We start from the raw sequence: 21,042 nt of genomic DNA on the forward strand, positions 1-21,042 counted from the left end.
CACCACATTTAAATCCATCAAATAACGAGATCAATGAGGTCCTTGACAGGATAACACTTCCTAAGCTATCAGATAGTCAAGCTACAGTCCTGGACTTGCCACTGACATCAGCAGAGCTCCAGGAAGCCCTTCAATCCATGCCTACTATGAAGGCTCCAGGTCCCGACGGGTTTCCAGCAGAGTTCTACAAAGAATTCTGGATCATTCTGCCTTCAACATTCTTCAGAATGGTGAGGGACATCGAAGAGAGCGGCGAAGGATCAGACCCGGAACGAGCTGCTGCACGTGGTTCTGACTGTCATATGCATCACTAAGAAAACTATCCTCATGAATTGGAAAAATAGAGATATTATATACGATAGGGGGTCATTGACATTGTCCTGCGGGATGCTGCGGGTGATGGGTGGAGGGTCTGAATTTGGAGTATCCAGACGTTCCCTAGAGGTGGGTTCACTGGGGGTGTCTGGGGCTGGGGGGCTGCTGCCCCCCTATGAGGTGCTTGGGTTGCCTTGGGGGGTGGACTACTGGTGGTTGTGAGTGGGACTCCTTGAGGGGTCTTGACGGCAGCCATGGGTTGCTGCCTGGCGGCTGCATCACCCTTGAGTAAGTATGGGTGGGGTCCTGGGGGCTCGGAGTGTGGGGCGGCGGGCCTCGTGTGGGGATCTGGGCGGTGACTTGGGGATGAGGTCCTGACTTGTAAGCTGCTGGGAAGAAGGCAGGAACAAGCGGCACTGCACGGGCCAGGCTCAGGGGCCTCAGGTGGACCTTGGCTCCTCAGAAATAATAACAACTCTGTCCCATCACGGGGGAAGAGGATGTCCAGGAGGGGGAGGACCCAACCTTACCTGGATGTATCATGTCTTACATATTCTGGAAGATGTGCAAATGCAGGGATGGGAGTAGATATTCTGCTGGGGTGGGGCTGAGTTGGTGCCCTCGGACTCTGGGGAGCTCTGCAATGCTGCTGCTTTGGGCCTAGAGAGATGGGCTGGAGTCTCCATGCCCTGGGGGGCATTTTGGGAGCAGAGGTGCCTATTGGGGCCAGTGGGGGAGCTGGCTCCCTGGATGGCTTAGGCCAACCAGCCATTCCTCCCCATCCCCATACATTTTTTTTCCTCCTGCTCCTTCACATCATCACACAATCATGCACATAGGACTTTGGGGTGTGGGCAAGTCAGGGGTGCGGTTATGCATCCCATTTCTGCATTACTGTGGCAGCCTGCCCCCAATTTTATTTGCACATTAAAAACTTCCAACAACGACATTCCACACGAACACACACTTAGGGCCTTGGGAGTGAGCACACTCAACGGCATTTGGCAAGGGGAAGCTTGAGCCTCATCCTGAGTGCCAGTGCCCACTTCCAATTTAAAACTGCACTTAGACACTGAGGGTCGTGGGGGAAGCAGGGTTGTGTGGTTGCATCAGCTGGCCATATGATGCCTGCATTTCCCGCTCACCACAGCCATGGAATACACCTCATCAACACGCACTGTATTGGAGCAGGTGGAGGGAGACTAAGGGTCTTAGCATACCTCTGTTGTTGCTTGGCTTCCAGGGGCTGGTAGCTAGAAGGGGGAGCTGGCCGTCATGTTTGGGTCTGGGGTGGTGGGATCCTTTGCTCAGTGTTGGGCAGGGGTGCGTGCTCATCATCACCCCAGCAGAAAGGGGCAAACTCTGGGAACCAGTGATGGTTGTACCACTTTTGCAGCAGTACTGGGACCAGAGTGAATATGGTGTGTATGGGGAGCATGACTGGGTGTCTAGCATTCATTTTTGTAAGTCTTTGGTTGTATGTGTATGTGTGAGCATGAGGGAGGGAGTGTGTGACTGTATCTATGTATGGCTTTATATGTCAGGTGGGGTCTTGGACTCCTTCCGTCTCCTGGGACTTCTTGCGCTACTACACATCTTCGCCTACCCTCCCCCTGCCACATTTGGTGTGGAATGTGGTGCCTTGGTCTGCCTGAGTGTTCGCGGCTTCCGGGTCAGGGGATTTAAGTTTTTTGGAGTCTGCCTGATCGATCCCGGTGGCTGCCTGGTGGAATCTTAGTCCCTGAGCTCTGTTGGGTCCCCGATGGGGCTGGTCACCCCTGAGTCCCAAGTCGCTGGGTTCCGGGCTCAGCCGGCTTGGGGATGGGAGGCTGCGGGTGGGTCTGTGGGCTTGCCGCTGAAATCTCCCGGGACTCTGCTGGCTGCTGGTCGTGACACCGCGGGGCAATCCTCTGCGCCTCTCGAGCTCCATCTCCTACACATGTTTGGGGGCAGACCTGTGGCCCCTCACACTCTCTATTGGACGCTCCTATAGAGAAACCTTACATATACAAGCCCATGAACGCACACAGGTGCTCACATTGTGCTCTCATAAGTATGGACTTGGGCATTTTCAATACGTCTTAATGCTGTGGTTGGCACTAAATGCACTGTGATTTATTATTGTGTGGTTGTTCAGTAAAACAAGTTAATTTTATATTTCCTCATCAGGTTGACGCTGTGATAGCTTGCTCTAGTTGTATTGTTGTGTTTCCCCTTCTTTTTTTTGTTTGTTTTTCTCTTTCTGCAGGTCTAGAAGCTGACTCTAGTTCATTATTGATAGTTTATTTTCGTGGACCCTAACCCTTTCACCTCTATCTCCGTGTCTGGTTGGAATTATAAAGCATTCAAAAAAACAATAACTATAAAATTTTAAGTATCAGGCAGAAGCAGAAGCAGAAGCTTTGATGCTCCACCTGATAATGAATCTGTAAGGCTTGTCACCAGCATTCAGACATCAATTCTGTTTGCTTCACAGCCAGACAGGACACGGGAAAAAAATAATAATAAAGAAAACATTTTTTTATTTATTTAAAGGGACACTAAGCAGTTTTGGCTTGCTTTTAGCACCCCCTAATGTTCCGTCAGTGAAACCAAAAGTGAACCTGGTCTCCTCGCTGTGTGTTCGTCTTTTTAATGCCTTATTCTAACAGCTGAAATGTCTTCTCTGCCTTCATTGGTTTCTACAGGAGCAGTTCATCACTAAATCAAACAAATCAGATGTGTTCAGTATGTAAAAGATGCAGAAAATGTGCTGGTACCACAGCACCAGGCATGCCAGCTCTACTTACCAGGCATGCCAGCTCTACTTCCCATGTTCAACAGGGATATTCTGACCACAGAGGGCGATGGGGGTTTGAATGACATTTCATTAACCTGTAAAGGGTCATTTTGGCTCATTTTGGCTCAAGGCAATGATTTAAAAATATAGCAGTATCCCTTTAAACACACACCGTTAGCACCCATCCCAGACAAGAGGAGTATAGAAAGTGTTTATGTAAACAGGACACACATTTTTACATGTGTCTTGCGCTACCCTAAGACACACATCTTGTTTTTATTTTCTTTATAAGTCAAATCCATCACTTACTGCAAAAATTAGGTCTGTGGCTTTGTGGTTGGAAAAACTGTCATTCATTTAGTTGCAGTTTTTACGTGTGTCAAGACGCATTTTTTAATGGGGGGGATGAAGAAAAGAGTCTTCCAGGGTCAGTGAAGGACCTGGTGTTGGGAACCTACACCAACTTACATCAGCTAGATAGGTCAGGTCCTTTGAAGGATGCAGCCCCTGAATTTGGACACAGTGGCACATATTCCAGCTAAAGTGCAATGCAGGTATACTTCTGAGTGGGAAGGGTTAGGGCTTTGTATTATTGAATGGCCTGTATTTCATATAGCACCTTCTACAGTTCTACAACCCCCCGATGTGCTTTACAACACAAACAGTCATCCACCCAAGCACACACACATTCACACGCTGGTGGTGATGAGCAACAGCTTCCTTGGGGCACACTCACTGGTCCCTCCGACCACCGCCAGCAGGCAAGGCAGGTTAAGTGTCTCGCCCAAGGACACAACAACTGCAACAGCCAGGTCTCTGAAACCTGCAACCCTCCAATTACAGGGCCTCTGCCACCATCTTGTATAATATCATCTTGTACTTGCACCATCTTTTATCATTATATAGTGTATCATACCATATTGCACTGCTGTCTCTTCAAGCAGCTAGCCTCAAGCCAGTGTGTTTTAGATGATAAGGCAGATATTTTCACAAACATAACTTTTAACTGCCAAGCCAAGTCAACGCTGACTGACATCACCTCAGGCCATTCATCAGCCTTAACACAGATCCCTCTGCAGCCGCATGAGCAGCAGTATTTCTCTTATTAGTTTTTGAAAAGCATGAGGTAACCCCCCCCCCCCCCCCCCGTGAACGTTCAACTGCATTTTGCGATGTTCACCCCTGTGGAATTAACTGCTTAATCCTGTTTTTCTGCAAGTTTTCTATTTTAATGCAACACTCTATGAATGCTACTGCGGACCAGCTGTCATTCCCCAGGTATTAAAAAAAAGTCAAGTTTTATCTATTGGAATTAAAATAGTCTTTTTAGTAAGCCAAGTCAAAACATCTTCACATGGAAATTTTTCTTCAATGTTACTCATCACCTGTTAATTTAAGGTTTTCAGATTTTAGAAAAACCTGAAAAAATAACCATGAGTGAGTAATTAAATCAGGCTTGAAGTCTTTTAGGTTATATTTAGCACAACTTGTTTTATAGCTGCAATGTTGTTATCCGGTCAGGAGTTATAGCAGTTTTCTAAATGCATCTGAGAGAACAAAGGGCACTAATTGAAGAGCATGTTTCCAGGCAAGTTGTCCTTTTAACACACGTCACTCGTAGGTCATCACTGAGGGCAAGGATTTGAGAGGAATTCCTTTAAAGACTAATGGAATAAGACATTTTAACTCCATCTACATGAATCATTCTTGTCATTTTCCAGGAATGAAAACAGGAGGTTGGGCTTTATCATTTGGAAATAAAATTGTGTTATTTTTTAACAAGTCAAGTTTCCACACCATCACCTGCTGCTCTGTTAACCCAGAAATTCTTTACATATTTTAGTTTGTGACACTAAATTCTGCCCTGTATGTAAAGGCTAATTCCTCAAGATAATGTAAATACCTTTTTCCCTAAGTAACATTAGCAGTGACAAGCTGAGGGGCTACAGTCACACACAGGCCAATTTCTAACTCCTGCGAGGGCAGTGGTAATGTATGGGTGGAATGAGATGAAGGGTTTTTCCTGCGTTCAAATTTGCGTGGCGGCCGCCTCCAGCTATTTTTGTGCCGCCCCAGCCTGATTTCACTCTGCCCCCAGCTATATGGATGTTATTTTAACTGCAGTTGCAGCATTGCGCCACTATAGAGGCGCTGTATCAGCAGCGGTGCAATGAAAAGCTCTAAAACCGCTGCAGAAAAAGATCAAAAACTGCTTTTCTCGCTAGTTACGGGGTCAGCAACCCATGGCTCTTTCATCTATTTGATGTGGCTCTCTGTGCTTGTAAAATTATGAATGAATATTTATTTAAAATATATTTTATTTTACTGCATTCATTTTTTCTATGTATGCCATTTCTAAAAGTAAAGATTGTCATCTTTTAAAATCTAAACAAAAATGATAAAGACCCGAAATGACAGGTTGCCTGCTTGTGCATAATCAAATGTTGCTATAGAAGCTTTCTGAGCTGAAGAGGATATGAACTTCTGGACTTTTGCCTCAGAGGCTCATGTATGTGTCGCCACATTGGAGAAAGGAACAAGCGCTATTCAGCCAAAGTTTCACAATCAGGGAACATTTTCTAAGTGACAAGTCTCTCTGAGAGGCAGGGTTTGGAAGACACTTGCTTCCGTGAGAGGAATCCTCCCGCATGTGTTATTGGTGCTATTGTAGGCTGACCATACGCCCTCTTTCACCCGGACATGTCCACTTTCCACTCTCTGTCTGGGGCGTCCGGGGGAGGGGGGGTTCACATTGATCAAAATGTCCGGATTTTCATTCAGGAACAGGGATCGATTTATGGGGGGCAAGATATCTCTCAGGGAAAGATCCAGTTCCTATATTACAACATTTATGAACTCTCAGCGTAGCGGGATTCTGTGAAGAGGAGAGGACGCAGAGCGCCGATCGTTGGTGCACCCGCTGCGTCCGGCACACGATACATTCTCAAGGTGGCACAACAAAACATTATTTTTACCACATGATCGTTCATATCTGTTTAAATCCACTGGTATTCTGCCTTTTAATCATTCCTGACGCACTCCGCTCATCGTGTGCTGCGGTTATTTCACCTCATTGACGCAGCATTGAAACGCGCTCTTCGCTTTATGGTCAGGAGATCCCTTTGATCTGCTCAAAAGTAACTGATGAGGTGAAAAAGTAAGAATCCAGGCAGCAGTTTTTCTGGAGAGTTTAGAGGAGATGCAGGAAGACGAGAGACAGACAGGACAGGAAAATAGTTAAATAAAAACAAGAAAACAAAGCTTGAAAGTAAAATGTAGGTAGATTTATCTCCACCACACGTTTTAACTTGTATAAAACAATAAAATATACACGTCATATTTATACATCTGATACAGTTCAGATCACCTTCAAAACTCAGTCACACACCCAGGGCCGCTTCAAGGCATTTTGGGGGCCAAGGCAAAACTGAACACCCCAACCCTAACCCGTACATAATAGACATGCCACCATTACATTGTTAGCAGCAGAAATGAAATGTTATTACCATTTCCAATACAAATGCATGTTAATGAAATGCATTATATTTTACTGGATATATTTATGTGTTATTTTGACTAAGATGAGTGTTATTAATACAAACCTAAAATGTTCCTGAAATGAGGATCAAATATTTAAAAATATTTTAACTATAAATATCAGATGGGAAAAAGGGAACTAAACACTAATCTAATGCATATTATTGAGCCTTTTTATAATATTTTGCCTTTAAAAAAGTGAGGCAGTTGAATGCACAGAGTATGCATGTGCTGGCCCATGGTCAGGATGGTACCACCTCTGCCTCAATTTGAGCCAGGAAAAACCCTGAGATGGGAGGCACCAGTCGATTGGCCAACCCTTTTGCTATCAGAGTAATGAGTTCTCGGGGGGGGGGGGGATAGAGACAGATTACTGCAACCCCCTGCTCACATAATACTAATTGGCCAGCATTGAATAGGCGAGCTGCAGCAAAATTCACCTGCATTATTAGTCATTTCAGACTTGGCAATAACAAAGATCCTCAGTAAGGAGACACGGTCATGATTGTTAACCTGATGATCATCTAGACACCATACAGATGATTAACAGCTATTTTCTAAAACGAGGGAAAAAGTCCTCAGAGGCCATATAATGGAAAATCCACTTTAGGAGCTTTTTAGCGTGTGATGTTGTTTCCTCTTGAAAAATACCCCCAAACCAGTTTTTGGCTGTGTTCAGGCATTTTCCCGTTTCAGCTGCAAATTTTGGGTTTTATTTTGAAATTCATGAAAACAGACATTTATTTGTGATTCTTTGATCTGTGAGAGTGAGAGAAGATAAGCTCACAAACATAAAAATTAAAACACAAAACACGAGATCCCTTTGCTGTTGGTGGAAATTTCACATAATCCGCCGCTAAGGATGGTTCAGTAGTTTTGTCACAGAGAGAGAGAGGATACTGCTCCGTGACAGCGTGTGTGATGAGCTCAGTGAGTTAAAAGTGAGACAGAATTCATGGCAAAAATTTAGATATTGCATTTATCAGTGACAGATTGTTACTTCTCTGTAGGTTAGTGGGTTTTTGTTTATTGAGGATCAGAAGGAAGAATGTCCAACAGACAGTTCAGCTGTTTATCTGGAAGACGGGAAAAGGAGACACACAGCTGGAGTCTGAGATCAAAGCGAGGTTTTCTAAAACGATGCTTCCTCTTTGAGGAAGATGAACTGGGTCATGAGCTGACGCTAAAAAGTAGTGTTAACGGCGATGCTTTATTTGATCTTTTCAGACTTCTTCTGGTTAGCGGTCTGCTGACGTATGCTTTCAGGAGGTGCGCTCATGACGTTGTGAGACGTCGTGCAGTCTGGCTCACTGAAATCTTGTGCCGTACAGTGTGCCACCTTTCTGGAATTCTCACAGTGTGACATGACCAATCCTGTGCGAAGGCCAAAAATCGCACAGAGATCCGGGCATTAGAAGGAGCTGTCTCAATAACAATAGAAGCTAGAATCTGTGGTCTCCAGGTCTGCAGCCATATTGGGCCAACAAGGATATACAATCCCAGTGATGTCTGGGCCTGCTCTCAAATCTCACTCCTGTTGAATGAGCCTGGAAAACCTCCAATAGAAAACAACCAGCATGTAACCTATATGACGCCCAGCTCTCAGGGGCTCCTCCAGAAAACTTTGATAGGGGTGGCCAGATGGGGCCAAAGAAATGTGGTAACTCTGGAACAATTTAGCCTGTGGCGATGTACAGCATTGCTCCTTTATTTGTTTTTATTAAAATAAAAGTACATTTCCAAAACATTGAACTTAAATTTTACAAACACAAACATTTTAGAAAAAATACATTTCAATTATTCAAAATGTTATCCCAAATTTAATTTGAAAATGTATTTTTTAGGTTCATTCACCTGTTGCTGTGTTTAAAAAAAATGGAGATAAAAACTTGTTTTAAATGGTGAGCAGCTGAAACGTATTTTTAACAAACCTGATTATTTCTTTACTCATTAATTGTAATATTTTTATTTAGTTTTACAATTATGTCTTGAATAAACAAGATCAATATATGGTTTGACTGAACATTAATATGAGTTGTTAACACCTGGGGGGGGGGGGGGGGGGGGGGGGGGGGGGGGGGGGGGAGATAGCAATGGCCACTCCTCGCCCTTGCCACCTTTGCTGACTCCTTATGATGTGGAGGAGTAGTGACTCCATGTTGACCCCCCCACTCAGAATAATGAACTTATTCTGCTGTGATCAGACTTTTGAGCAAAAAGGAAAGTTGGGATGTAGATAGATCAGCAATATTAGAGAACTTTTGCTTAACTTTAACAGACAGCAGCAATGCCCTCATTACTGCTGACAAATTCAAGGTCTGTCTCCACTGCACTGTCCTCCCATCACTAGTAAACAAGACACCAAGATCCCAGAACTCTTCCATCTGAAACAAAGACTCATTCCTATCCTGGAGACAACACTCCACGTTTTACCAAGAGGAAAAGTAGAACCATCGGCTAGCTTTAAAGTAGCATCGATCCATATTCAATTATGAGTAACTGCAAGTCATTAACTGAAGTGCCAAATTAGACGGTCAAGGTACACTGAGATCAAATGGAAATGTGAGGATCTGATGTTCTCTAAGGCTTTCTCAAGAACCCTTTGATTTACACGCAGAACATAAGTAACCTATATCAAGTTTCATTCCATTTTAAAGCATTACCCAAATCTCAATGTTTGCCTACAGCAAATAATTTGAATTCCAGCAAAAATAAAAAATAAAAAAACAGATAAAGCCCTAAACCATGACTATAAAGTAAACCATTTCTGTTCATGCCTGTAATTTAGTTTCCTTGTTGAGCTAAAACACAATGATTATGCAAAGGAATGGAATAAAGCATATTGTGTGAATTATCGTGCAGCTAGCCAATAAAACAACTTAATTAGCCCCTAGAGATGCTTATCTTCAAAGCTCACACAAAGTAGATTCATTACAAAAATATAGTTTACAGAGTGAACAGAGGTAGTGCATTAGTCCAGTAACAGTGTAACCTTTCATTTATCTTACAAATATTCATTTTCTCACACATTCACTCCTTTGTTTACCGTTTATCCAACATAAAGGCTACTAGTTAATCAGTACCTGCCGCCCCTTAGAGCTGTTTATAGCTGAAAAATGATTTCCAAATCTTTATGATCTTCATTTACCACATTTCTTTTAAATTACTAATTTACATTGGAGCATAAACATTCACCTTTCAGTTACCTTAGGTTATTTCTGCACACTTATACCTAACAGTTTATTCACTACAGATGGTTTGAGTCCCCGCATTCTATAATTTACACATTTAAGATGCCATCCACAGAGAAATGTATTGGTGGGTTTAATTTGTATATTTTACTCTTGTGATTGTATCAGTATGTGTGTGTTTATGTAGCGCAGAGAAAATCCAGAGCCTTAAACTGTGTGAAAGGCACTCTGCACATTACACTGATCTCCCTGTAGACCTGCTCTACCTGCAGCTCATCCTAATGCCTGATTTGCAGCTGCATCATGGAAGCTGCATCTTTAGTTATTCCATCGTTTTATGCTTCTGTGGCTCTGTTTTGTTTTTCCTTCTCTCCATTTCTGTATTTATCTTCACATGTTAATGCACACCTGCTGCAGCTTTGTCTAATAAATTATCATTACTATGGCTGACATGATTTTCTTCCTTCTATCCTTGTAATTACCACAATAAACAATGATTTATTAAGTGGCTTTTAACCAGAAGTGCACTAATTGACCGAAAACCAGAATTAAGTAATTTCCCAGTTCGCTGTTTATCATCTTCTACAATGTTTATGTTTATGTTTATTTATTTGGCAGACACTTTTATCCAAAGCGACTTACAATTTATAACCTATAAGGCAGTGGTACTCAACCTTTTTTCACTGATGTACCCCCATGAAATATTTTTTTCAGCCAAGTACCCCTAATCAGAGCAAAAGCACATTTGGTTGTAAAACACAAAAGACCTTAAATAGAGCACGGTGCCTTCAGTGACTGATTTATTAAATTTTGGAACTGATAAACAAGTACAAAATTCAACCATTTGAAAAAAAAAACTATTTCCAATATTTTCATTGTTAATACTCCATAACTAAATGTGTTGGAAATATTTTTCATCACTAAAATGTGATTCTAATTAATTAATTGAAAACAGTCACCATAAAACTATTTAAAACATAAGATTGCCCATTGAACAATCCATAAATGTGCAAAACACTGCACATTTTTTGTAGTATCTCTTGAACTATTTGGAAAAAAATATATAATTAGAAATATTTAAAAACTATATATCAAATACAGGCCAAATAAATGATTAAGCTAATTATAATTAAAGATTTGTGCTCATAAAAAACATATCAACATAAAGTGTTCCCTTTTGGGATCATAGTATATCTGTTCTCTAAAATAAATCATTAACGTCATTTTAAATAACAACAATTGCTAAAAACAAATGCAAATCTCAAAATATATTTTTAAAAATCAAAAAGAAGACTGAATTCTTAACATTACTGCACTGAACGGAGTGTTTTTACAGACTTTTTAGTGAGACACTTGGGCTTGTGCTGAGGATCTTTTTCATCCTTGGTGGCAGGGAGGCAACTGCTGTGATCAAGCTCTTTTCTAGACACAGTCTGCTTCTCTGATCAGTGTCGTTAGCTAATTTCTCACCACAGAAAAAACACAGTGCCTTGGGTGGGTTTCAACTTGTGGAAGTAAATCCAAATAAAACATAATCTTCAAGATAAAGCCGGAATTTTGCCGGCTCTGGTTTGGCCTTCTTGGCCACTTGTCCCTCCGTGTTTTCTAAAGAATTGCTGCTGCGCTTCAGCCACGTGTCCACGTGATCCAAGTGACTGACTGGTGATGCCAGGCGTTATATAACAGGTTAGAGTTAACCATCCTGGTATGGGGGAGACTCTGGGATTTTGGGATAATGAATTTAGCTTACTTCTACTGAATATAAAACACATTTTATGAACTTTTACTTATATTTTCCTAAAATATTTATTACATTATTTTTAAAAGATTTTCCATGGATATTATTTTTTTAAATGAATGTACATTTTCTCATGTACCCCCTGGAGTTTCTTTAAGTACCCCCAGGGGTACGCGTACCCCCATTTGAGAAAGGCTGCTATAGGGCATGTTGTGATCTGTGGGGGAAACCGGAGTACCCGGAGGAAACCCACGCATGCATGGGGAGAACACGCAACTCCACGCAGAAAGGCCGCAGCCGAGTTTCGAACCTTCAACCTTCGTGCTGCGAGGCAACAGTGCTAACAACTACGCCACCATGCAGCCCACAAGTTTGTGGTTTGCTTGTTTTGTAAGAAAAGTTTTAGCTACATTAAAAAATATATCACTTTCATGTAGAAAGAATGGTTTGCCATCCTTTTTTAACCCACAGATATCCAGCTTGTGCGACACTGATGGAAAATCAATCATTATGAATAAATAATTCAGTGTGCTGGTCTATAAACACAGTTTTATTTTGACAAACAAAATTTTATTGTTTTAATTTTGAAGGTGCTATCCCAAAAAGTAGGCCTTTTGGGGAAATAATGTCGTCACCCGACTCCTAAAATATCATTAAATATAAAAATATTCAGTGGTAACAGATAAGTGTTTTGAAACATAAAACAGGAGAAACACATTTCATGTTTCCACACAGTGAACGTGACTTGTAGCATTTTTTTGTTTGGTGAAGAAAAAAAATGTTCCAGTACAAATGCCAACAATGATAAATAGTGGTGAAATATTGAAGGAGTGAAATTTAATTAGAGAACAAGTTTATTAAAAAAGAAAAGAAAATTGTATTTAAAAATATTGAAAGGTACTCAAGCCAAATAACAAGCTCAAATATTTGATCACATTTAATACCTGTCAGAGACACATGTGAACATGACAAATACTAACTTTGTGATTTGAATGACTTTTTCCTGGAAGTCAAGACAGAAGACAAGATTATTTGTGTCCTGTCCTTCTGCAGTAGTTACCAGGTTCCTCTTATCAAATTGGTTAAGTATTTCAACAGATCTCTTGGTTGCAATAACACTGACATGTACAGTGTGTTTTCCATCTCTTTGACTGACTGGAGTGTGTTAGGTCTCAAGTGAGCGGATGACTCAACCCCCCCTGGATTCCATTCCTCTATGGCAGCTGTGATGATGGACTCAGGTGATAAATGTTTTACATCAAAGACCTGGAGCTGCGGCGCTCTTTCAACAGGTCAATGGAGTCGGAATTCTTAACGAGTCTCCTCAGACTCTACGAGGGGCCCTACTTGGACTATTATTGACTTTCTTGTTGAATTTGCCCTGCATCTGCTGTCCCGGAGGACCAGTCATCCTTTGGATGTTCAGATAAATGCACTTGTTTAAAAGTTCAGTGAACCATGGATGCCTTGAAGATTTGAGGTAATGTGCATAAACACACAAGCAGGCAAGCTGATGAGTTACGAGGGTATTGAGACAGCTGCACAACAATCAACATCAATACAACTATACAGGAATGCAATGGCAGAACAAAAGTACCTGCAAGCCTCTGGTTTGCTGTGCAACTAGTAACATAAAAAAATCAGTTAAATGTGTTTCTCTTTGTCAAACAAGTGGAATAAAACCTAATTGTAGGTTAAAAAAGCAGCATAAGATAAACTCAATCAACACTATGACATACTGTAACTATCCCATCTGATATTTACTCGTTTATTTATTTTAAATAATAAAATACGTTATAATAGTTCTATTGTCTATAGAATACATGTTCATTAACGTTTTGCTCCCATGAAGCAATCTCACCAGCTCTATTCTTGACATTTTCAGTAACTCCCAGAAATTTTAGACATTGGTCATCCAGAACAATTAATACATTCTGACCAAAATCTGGTATTTGCTTGTACGAAACTGACTGAAATTCATACTTAGACAAGGTGTAGCAGGTGAACCAGTCAGTGAAGTATTAACCAGGCCGGGTGCTAGGGCAACAGGTTAACTGAATCCAGGGAAAATAATGTGGGAGAGGTAGCACACGTGCAAAAACAGGCTGAAATTGATCCAGAATCAATTTTCACCATCTCTGCTACAGCTGCTGCCTGATCAGGTGATTTAAAAGAGGCCTGAACCATGTCGTTATGGAGTGGGGAATGATTTGCATTAGGATGTGATGAAAGGCTTGGGTTGTTGTGAGTTTGGAAGGAAACTTACCCCTGCAGATGGTACCATTGCCCACATAGCCTGGCTTGCAGGTACACAGGTGTCCTCTGATGGTGTTGGTGCAGATGGCGTTTTCATCACACAAATTTTGGCCGCTGGCACACTCGTCGTGCTCTGTGGGAGAGGGAGAGGAAAACTCCATCGTTAGAGTAACTGCGACTATGGCTTTCTGTGTTGTGTGAAAAATGGATAAGTCGTTGCTTTTTCATCTGAGAAGCAACAGAAAGTCTACTCGGAAAGGAAGTCAAGCAGCTACTTGGCTGAGAAAACAGGAAAAAAGCAGAGATTTTCTAACAACCATCTCCCAGAACAACCTTGTTTCTGCTTGGCCTGCTCACAGTGGATTTCAAATACATGCTGATTCATGAGAGTCATTTTCAACATTAAAAGCTCTGCTCCTTTTTTTTCTGGTGTTTACTTAAAAAGCATCATTAGCAGCAGAAGCCCATGGTGTGTACCAGGTGTGCTGACTGACTAACTACTCTGAATCAGCCTCATTTAGACTAATTATATAGGCTTCGTTAGTGAACTCCCACTATGGCGCATATGCGGTAGAGGAACAATGCACTGCAAAAACTGAGAGTTAAATTAGTTGAAATAATTAATGATAATCTTTCAAAATTATTAGTTACTTGTTTAAAAAGGTCTTGGCATTGTGAATTTTCATTGTTGGAAGATAATTGCCCTGTTTTACTTCAGGCAAACATCACATGTAGTAAAAGTAACTGGCTCCATGCTGTGTGATAAGCTGACTCCTATTAAACTGGTGTGAAATGAGCTATATAAGTGTCCTCCAAAAATGCAGACCTACAAGGTAGTTCACAGTCAAAGTATGTGTCCATTTATTGGAATTGTGTCATCTGCAACAGGAAATTAGTCTGCTAGATACCTATTTAGTCATTCAGGTGCAGCCCATATTTTTGCAGCATTGTGGAATATATGTGTCATGAAAATATAGAACAATAACAAACCTGTTCAAATGGTGGCGAGGAAGAAATAGCAGACAATGCAGATTGCAAAATATTATTATGAACACTGACACTGTCTATGGAGGTTTGCTTTCACCTACATGTGTATATGTACCACGAATGACATCAAAAAGGAAATAAAAACCATACTCCTCATGAGTAATCATTTTCTCCTTTTAAACAGACAGCTGAAAATGTTTTATTTTTACCTGGTAGCCCTAATTAACGGCAGAAACACACATTTGCAAAAACAGAAAATACATTCTGATCAAAATATCCAGACTTTATTTTGGTTGTAAAGATAAAAGCATAGACATAGGAATGGGGGCTGCCTTGTAATTCAAGTTCTGTTTGCTAACAGTTTATTTTATTTATTTATTTATTTTTTGCAGCCCTTGGGGAAAAAAAAGGCAATTCACCTTTTACTCTTCAAAGTGAAAATATATGCTATGGCATTGGCCTACAGACTGGGGTTTAACTGTAGATCCATCAGATAAACACATTGTGCAGCTGCCTCAAAATGTTATGAAGACAAGCAAATAGGTTTTTTTTTTTGAGAAAATTTGCACCAGTCCTAGTTCTCTAGGATGTTGTAGAGGGTTCTTTGAAGAAACAGCTGATTAAGGGGCTTTTTCAGAAATTGATAGCATGCTGAAAAAGTAATTTAACCACTGATTTGTGTGTGTGGAGGTGTGTTAAATGTAAAGTAAAAAATGTTTTTCCAGAATAAACGGATACAAGTCAACTGGCCTGATTTCAGTTATTTCTATTTGAATAACTAGACATATTTCTTTGACAGCAAACAGAAAATGTGTTGGACACAATTAATCAAGAGTGTTCCTGGTTCATGCAAAACATGTAAATGTCATCTTTCCAACCTAGCAATTTTAATAGTAACATTATCACTATACAGTAATTCAGTAGTTTTTTTATGAGTTTGGATTCCATCCTTGGACACACGTGGCTGTGGATAAATAATCTAATTTCCTCAGATTGTAGGAACGGGTTGAATTTCTCAAAATGGAATATCGTATGCAAGGCTAGTGTAAAACCAAAATGTAGAAGTTTTAATATAAATGTTTTAGTACTGTGAAAAATAGCGCGTTAATTTAGTTAATTAATGTGAAATGTTTAATGCGTTAAAATTTGTCACGTAATTAGCCAGCAAGCAATTAGTCCAGCAAGCCTGAGCAAGTAAGAAACGTTGCGCTCACAGGAGACTACTGGACTTCAATGAACAATGATAACTACTTGGGCATCACAGTGCATTTTATTGACAATGACTGGACTCTGCAATCATTTGCACTAACATTGAATAAAACTGAAGAGTGACACTATGCTGAGGCGTGTGATGACCATTTTCTGAATGTAGCAAACGAATGGAAAATCAAGGACAAGTTAACCACACTTGGTAGCGACAATGCTCATAACGTGGTTGCAGCCGCCAGACTACTTCCATTTGAACACCTGCCCTGTACAGCCCACATTCTGCAAAGAACTGTTACAGTGTCTCTTAATGACTGTAGATTTGGAAGTGTTCTGGCCAAATGTCGCAAGATTGTTGGACATTTTAAGCATAGTCCAGCACAGGAAATAAAGGAAAAACAAGTTGCACATGGACACAAAACAGAACCACTTGTTCAGGATGTTCCAACACGATGGAACTCCACCCTAGAGATGATTAAGCAGATCCAGAGAAACCGATCTGGGCTGACCACCATCCTGGCTCGGCATAACAGCCAGGTTGACCATGCTGACTGACCAGGAGCTGGCCAAACTTCAAAAGTTGGAGCAACTGCTTGAACCTTGCAGGTAAATCATCTTGCTTCTCTCTCCTTCTCTATCTCACAACACAACACAACATAACATAACATAGCATAACATATCATAACGCACTATACCATACCATAACATACCATACCATCCAATTTACAGAGCACATTTACAATCAGCATGGCAGCTGACTAAAGTGCTGTACAGATGAGAAAAAAGCCACAGCCAATTAGAAGAGCATAACAGCACGAGGAAAGTACCAATATGACTAAACAAAACTGAAAGACCTTATAGATGTCCACAGACTAAAACAGTAAAGCTAAAAGACCACTATTACAAACCAAAGAAGCTAAGAGACACTATATCCATGTAAACTAGCAAGAAAAAGAAAAAACTACAAAGTAAGAGGGATCAAAACAGTGTAGGAAAGCACACTTAAGAGTAGAGTAAAATTGAAAGGACTGGATCACTGCACAGAAGCTCAGTGATGGAAGTGTCTTCAGTTGTGAGATATGAAAACGCATGCTCCCCTTGTGATTTGTTTTGCACCTTTGGTACACACAAAAGCAAGTGAACTGCAGATCAGAGATCGAGATGGGACATCAGGTGTGAGCAGCTTAGATAGGTAGGAGGGAGTCAGACCATTCAAATCCCTATATGCAAGAGTAAGTTCCTTAAATTGAATCATGTGATGCACAGGAAGCAAGTGTAGATCAGCCAAAATGGGGTTATGTGGAGTCTGTCAGTGTTGGTGAGAAACCTAGCAGCAGCAATTTGAACTTCTGCAATCCATTAGGACAGGATACATTAACCTGGTCAGAACTGAGTTGGCATAATCCAGATGAGAGCTAATGGGGGTGTGGATGACAGACTCCAGCTATCATCTCCAGGGGATGGATTTTAACCTAGTTATATGAAGTAGTTGAAAAAATAAAGCAGAACTCATTGCAATGATTTGTGAAGACATAAAACAAATCAGAGTCTAGTTTGACTCCAGGCTGGTTAAACACTGAAAGGAGTGAAAGTACACTAGGTGAGTTTTAGCGTAAAAAGAATAGCATCCGTTTTGCTGCTGTTGAACCACAGAAGAGTGAGGGCAAGTCCGTTTTTAACCTCAGTGACACAGTCAGAGAGTATAGTAGTTGAGCTTGGTTGATTTAGTGCCAAATAAAACTGACAACCGTTGGCGTAAAGATGGTAGATCATTCCATGTTTAGCTAGGATCTTCCCCAATGGAAGAAGAGGACAGGATCTCAGATTGAACCCTGAGGCACTCCCCAAGAGAGTGGCACAGAGGGGGAAGTGCAATCCTCGAGGTTCACACTAATTTGTCAATCAGTCATGTAAGACATAAATCAGACAAGTGGAGTCCCTTTTACTCTCACCCAAGATTCTAGTCCACTCAATAAGTTTGTATGGTCTACTGCAGAGGTATTAGGTTTTAATCTTAACTCTGTTTCAACACACCTGACTTCAATCAGCAGGTGATTAACAGGGTTCTGCAGAACCTGATGAGCTGCTGCACAGGTGATTCAACCACTGAATCAAGCTTATTGTAGCAGATAAACCACTAAAACATGCTGGATACTGGCCCTCCATGCCTGGAGTTGAATACTTCTGGTCTTCTGCATCGGCAGCTGTGGTTGGGTCAAGTAGTGAGAGCAGGACTTAAAGGTATACCAAAGGATCTTTTTTTTCCAGGTGGATCATCTGAACCAGTGGTCCGCTTAACTGTCAATAATTCTGGTGAAACGTTCACACAAGGTCGTCATCGTAATTTGCTGGGTAGTTTTCACTTCCTGCGCATGCAAAAAGCGAAGGTTGGGCTCCTCAAAGATGCCTCTGTGGCCGTTTTTCTGCTCAGCAGGTAAGCTAAAGTTTGGCATACTATTTGGAGAAATTAATTTCAGATTACTGCTAGAAAAAGAAGTTGGCTGCAAGGCCGGCAGCTACTTTCTCACGTGCATTTTTTTTTTTTCCAAAGTGAGGAAAGGGTGGTTCTTTCCTGAAATTCAGAAACATCCTCCACTATACCTTTAAGAGCCGGTATCAGTTGACACAAGAATATCATTTAGCATACAAACATGGGCAGATTATATGTTGAAATTGGGCCTGAAACCGGATTGGAACAAGTCAAGAAGGCAGCGGTGATCCAGATGAAGTGAGAGCTGAGTGTGAGTGCTCTCTTGACCTTTTTGTGTTTGCTGTTAGCTGTAGTTCAGAAGAAAATAGGAAGAGGGTTTAATATAGCAGCCTGTATGACTAATCACCACTAAGAGACCTTTATAAACCTGATTCTTTCTGCTTTCAGGATTTCACAAATGCTCACTTATGCATTCTCAGTAAACCTGTTTTGTTTTCCACAGAAATACAATTGTTGTTTTTCTCAGTTTTTAAAGGTTGCTAAGTATTTTCCTCTTTAGACCTTCGAAAAATTGTAAGACTTACTCAAAAAGACCTTGTTTTTATACACAGAATAGTATACATGGAATGCTGAACAACTAAAAAACAATTCAATGGTTCTTTGCTGTAAAAATTCTGAGGTTCGTTAGCAGAAAAACTTCCACCATTAGGCCAATCTAAAACATTATCAGTCAAACATTTTTTATCTTATAAAACAGTCATTGAGCATTACATTTAGATTATTTATTTAATTTAACGCTGATTGTTGACTCTCCAGCTGCAATCACCATTAAAATTATAAAAAGTAAAGCCTTGTAGAGCTCTGCAACCCCCCCCCCCACCCCACCCCACCCCCAATGCACTTTACAAACATGTTTTTAAATCTCAACAGTGAACTTGTCTTCTGATCATTACAAGGTGAAGACAAACCAGATTAAAATATTTTGTTTTCCATTTTGTAATTGAGCTCTTGCTCAGTCTTGTGTTATAAATCCATCTCACTGAGCTCTGGCAGCCTCCAGATAAAGGCCTAAAATCACTTCTGCTTTGGGATATTTAGTTCAGCTTGAATAAAGATAATGAAAAGGCCGCCTCTGACGCAAAACGTGTCAGGAAATAATCTAAAATCACTCTAGTTTCAACAGTCATTACAATAATTGTGATTATGATTTTGGCCATAGTTGGCAGTCTCGTTCAATTCAAGTGGTTCTATTAGTTATTACAGTGGTTTAAAAAAGTTCATACATTAACCAGAAAAACAGTTAAACCTCTTAATTTAGGGATTTGAAATACCAGGACAAAATAAGTGAAGAAGTGTATAAATTAGATTTCTCTATGTGATTATGACCCCATCCAACAGGATCACCTTCAGCAGCGACAACATGAAATGATGGTCTTATCGGTGTCTCACATTGTTCAGGAGGAACTTTGAACCATTCTTCTTTATAACTTTAACTCATTGAGGTTTGCAGACATTTAATGATGCACAGCTCTCTTAAAAGCCCAGCTAAACTCCAGTTCTCTTCAGGTCTGGACTTTGACAGACAGATGACCTTACAACTGAATCTAGAATATTTTAGTCTACAGAGGAGTTCATAGTCGACTTCAGAGACTGAAATTTAACCAAATGATCAATCTTCCACCACTGTTCTGACAGTCAGCGGGGTGTCTTTGGTTTTGTTACCAAACACAGCGATATACACTACTATGGTTAATTCAGATGTACCTTCGCAAAGCTAATTCATGCTGCCATAACCTTTTATTCAGTCTTTTTTGTCATGACCTCTCATGCGTTCAGTGAGGCCTGCAGAATGTGAGCTGGAGCTCTAGCATGGAGCCCTGCAGTGTTTGACCTTGGCATGAACTTGCTGGGCTGGCCACATGCACCTGTATGCTCCAGACCAGCTAACTGCAAAGCACCTCCTCTCAGGAGCTCACACTGATGACGCTGCTCCCGGCTGCTACGTTCCACCTTAATAAGGGTGGAGTTAGCTTTTCAGCACACAGCTTTACCAGGTTGGCATCACTTTTGTTAACAAATAATAGCATGGTGGAATTGGCTATGTGTTTCATACATTTGAGAATAAATTTGAATAATCATAGAAGCTCATAAATATTAGAAGATTTTTATTTAGTTCTGGTTTGTAAAATTCTAAAATTAAAAGATGATGCTGTTTTAAAATCTCTCTTCACACCTCCATATCTAAACATATCATGCTTTGTTTATTTTATTTATGATGTTTTCTATAAATCTACACAAATTTCATTCGGAAACATCTCACTGAGAGACGTTTGTGTTATGTATGTTAAAGTGAAAGGGAAAACGGTCAATATGGCGTTTAGACATGCTCATACCTGCACAAAATATTAATGACAGGTCTTTGCTGTTTATGAAAATGAGGTTAATAGATTTTTTGCTACATGTTTATTGATGTAAAACTTAGTGCTGAGGTAGTAAATGTAATTAAACTGCAGTTATTTCATCTTCATTTAGAATCTGACATGACTTATAAACAATGCATTAAAGAGTAGCGGCGTATAATGCTGTGTGGAGGATAACTTAT

At 40.7% G+C, this 21,042-nt stretch overlaps 1 protein-coding gene across 1 annotated transcript in view; it reads right to left on the reverse strand.

The window, feature by feature from the left end:
• LOC107381817 (protein kinase C-binding protein NELL1) overlaps positions 1-21,042 on the reverse strand; it is a 517,506-nt gene that overhangs the window by 113,778 nt on the left and 382,686 nt on the right. Inside the window, exon 14 of the mRNA XM_015953703.3 lies at positions 13,827-13,949. Within this exon, the coding sequence (XP_015809189.3) occupies positions 13,827-13,949 (123 nt within the window). The remainder of the gene's footprint in view (positions 1-13,826; positions 13,950-21,042) is intronic.

The sequence above is a fragment of the Nothobranchius furzeri genome, chromosome 9 (genome assembly GCF_043380555.1).
Source record: "Nothobranchius furzeri strain GRZ-AD chromosome 9, NfurGRZ-RIMD1, whole genome shotgun sequence".
Taxonomy (NCBI): Eukaryota; Metazoa; Chordata; class Actinopteri; order Cyprinodontiformes; family Nothobranchiidae; genus Nothobranchius; species Nothobranchius furzeri.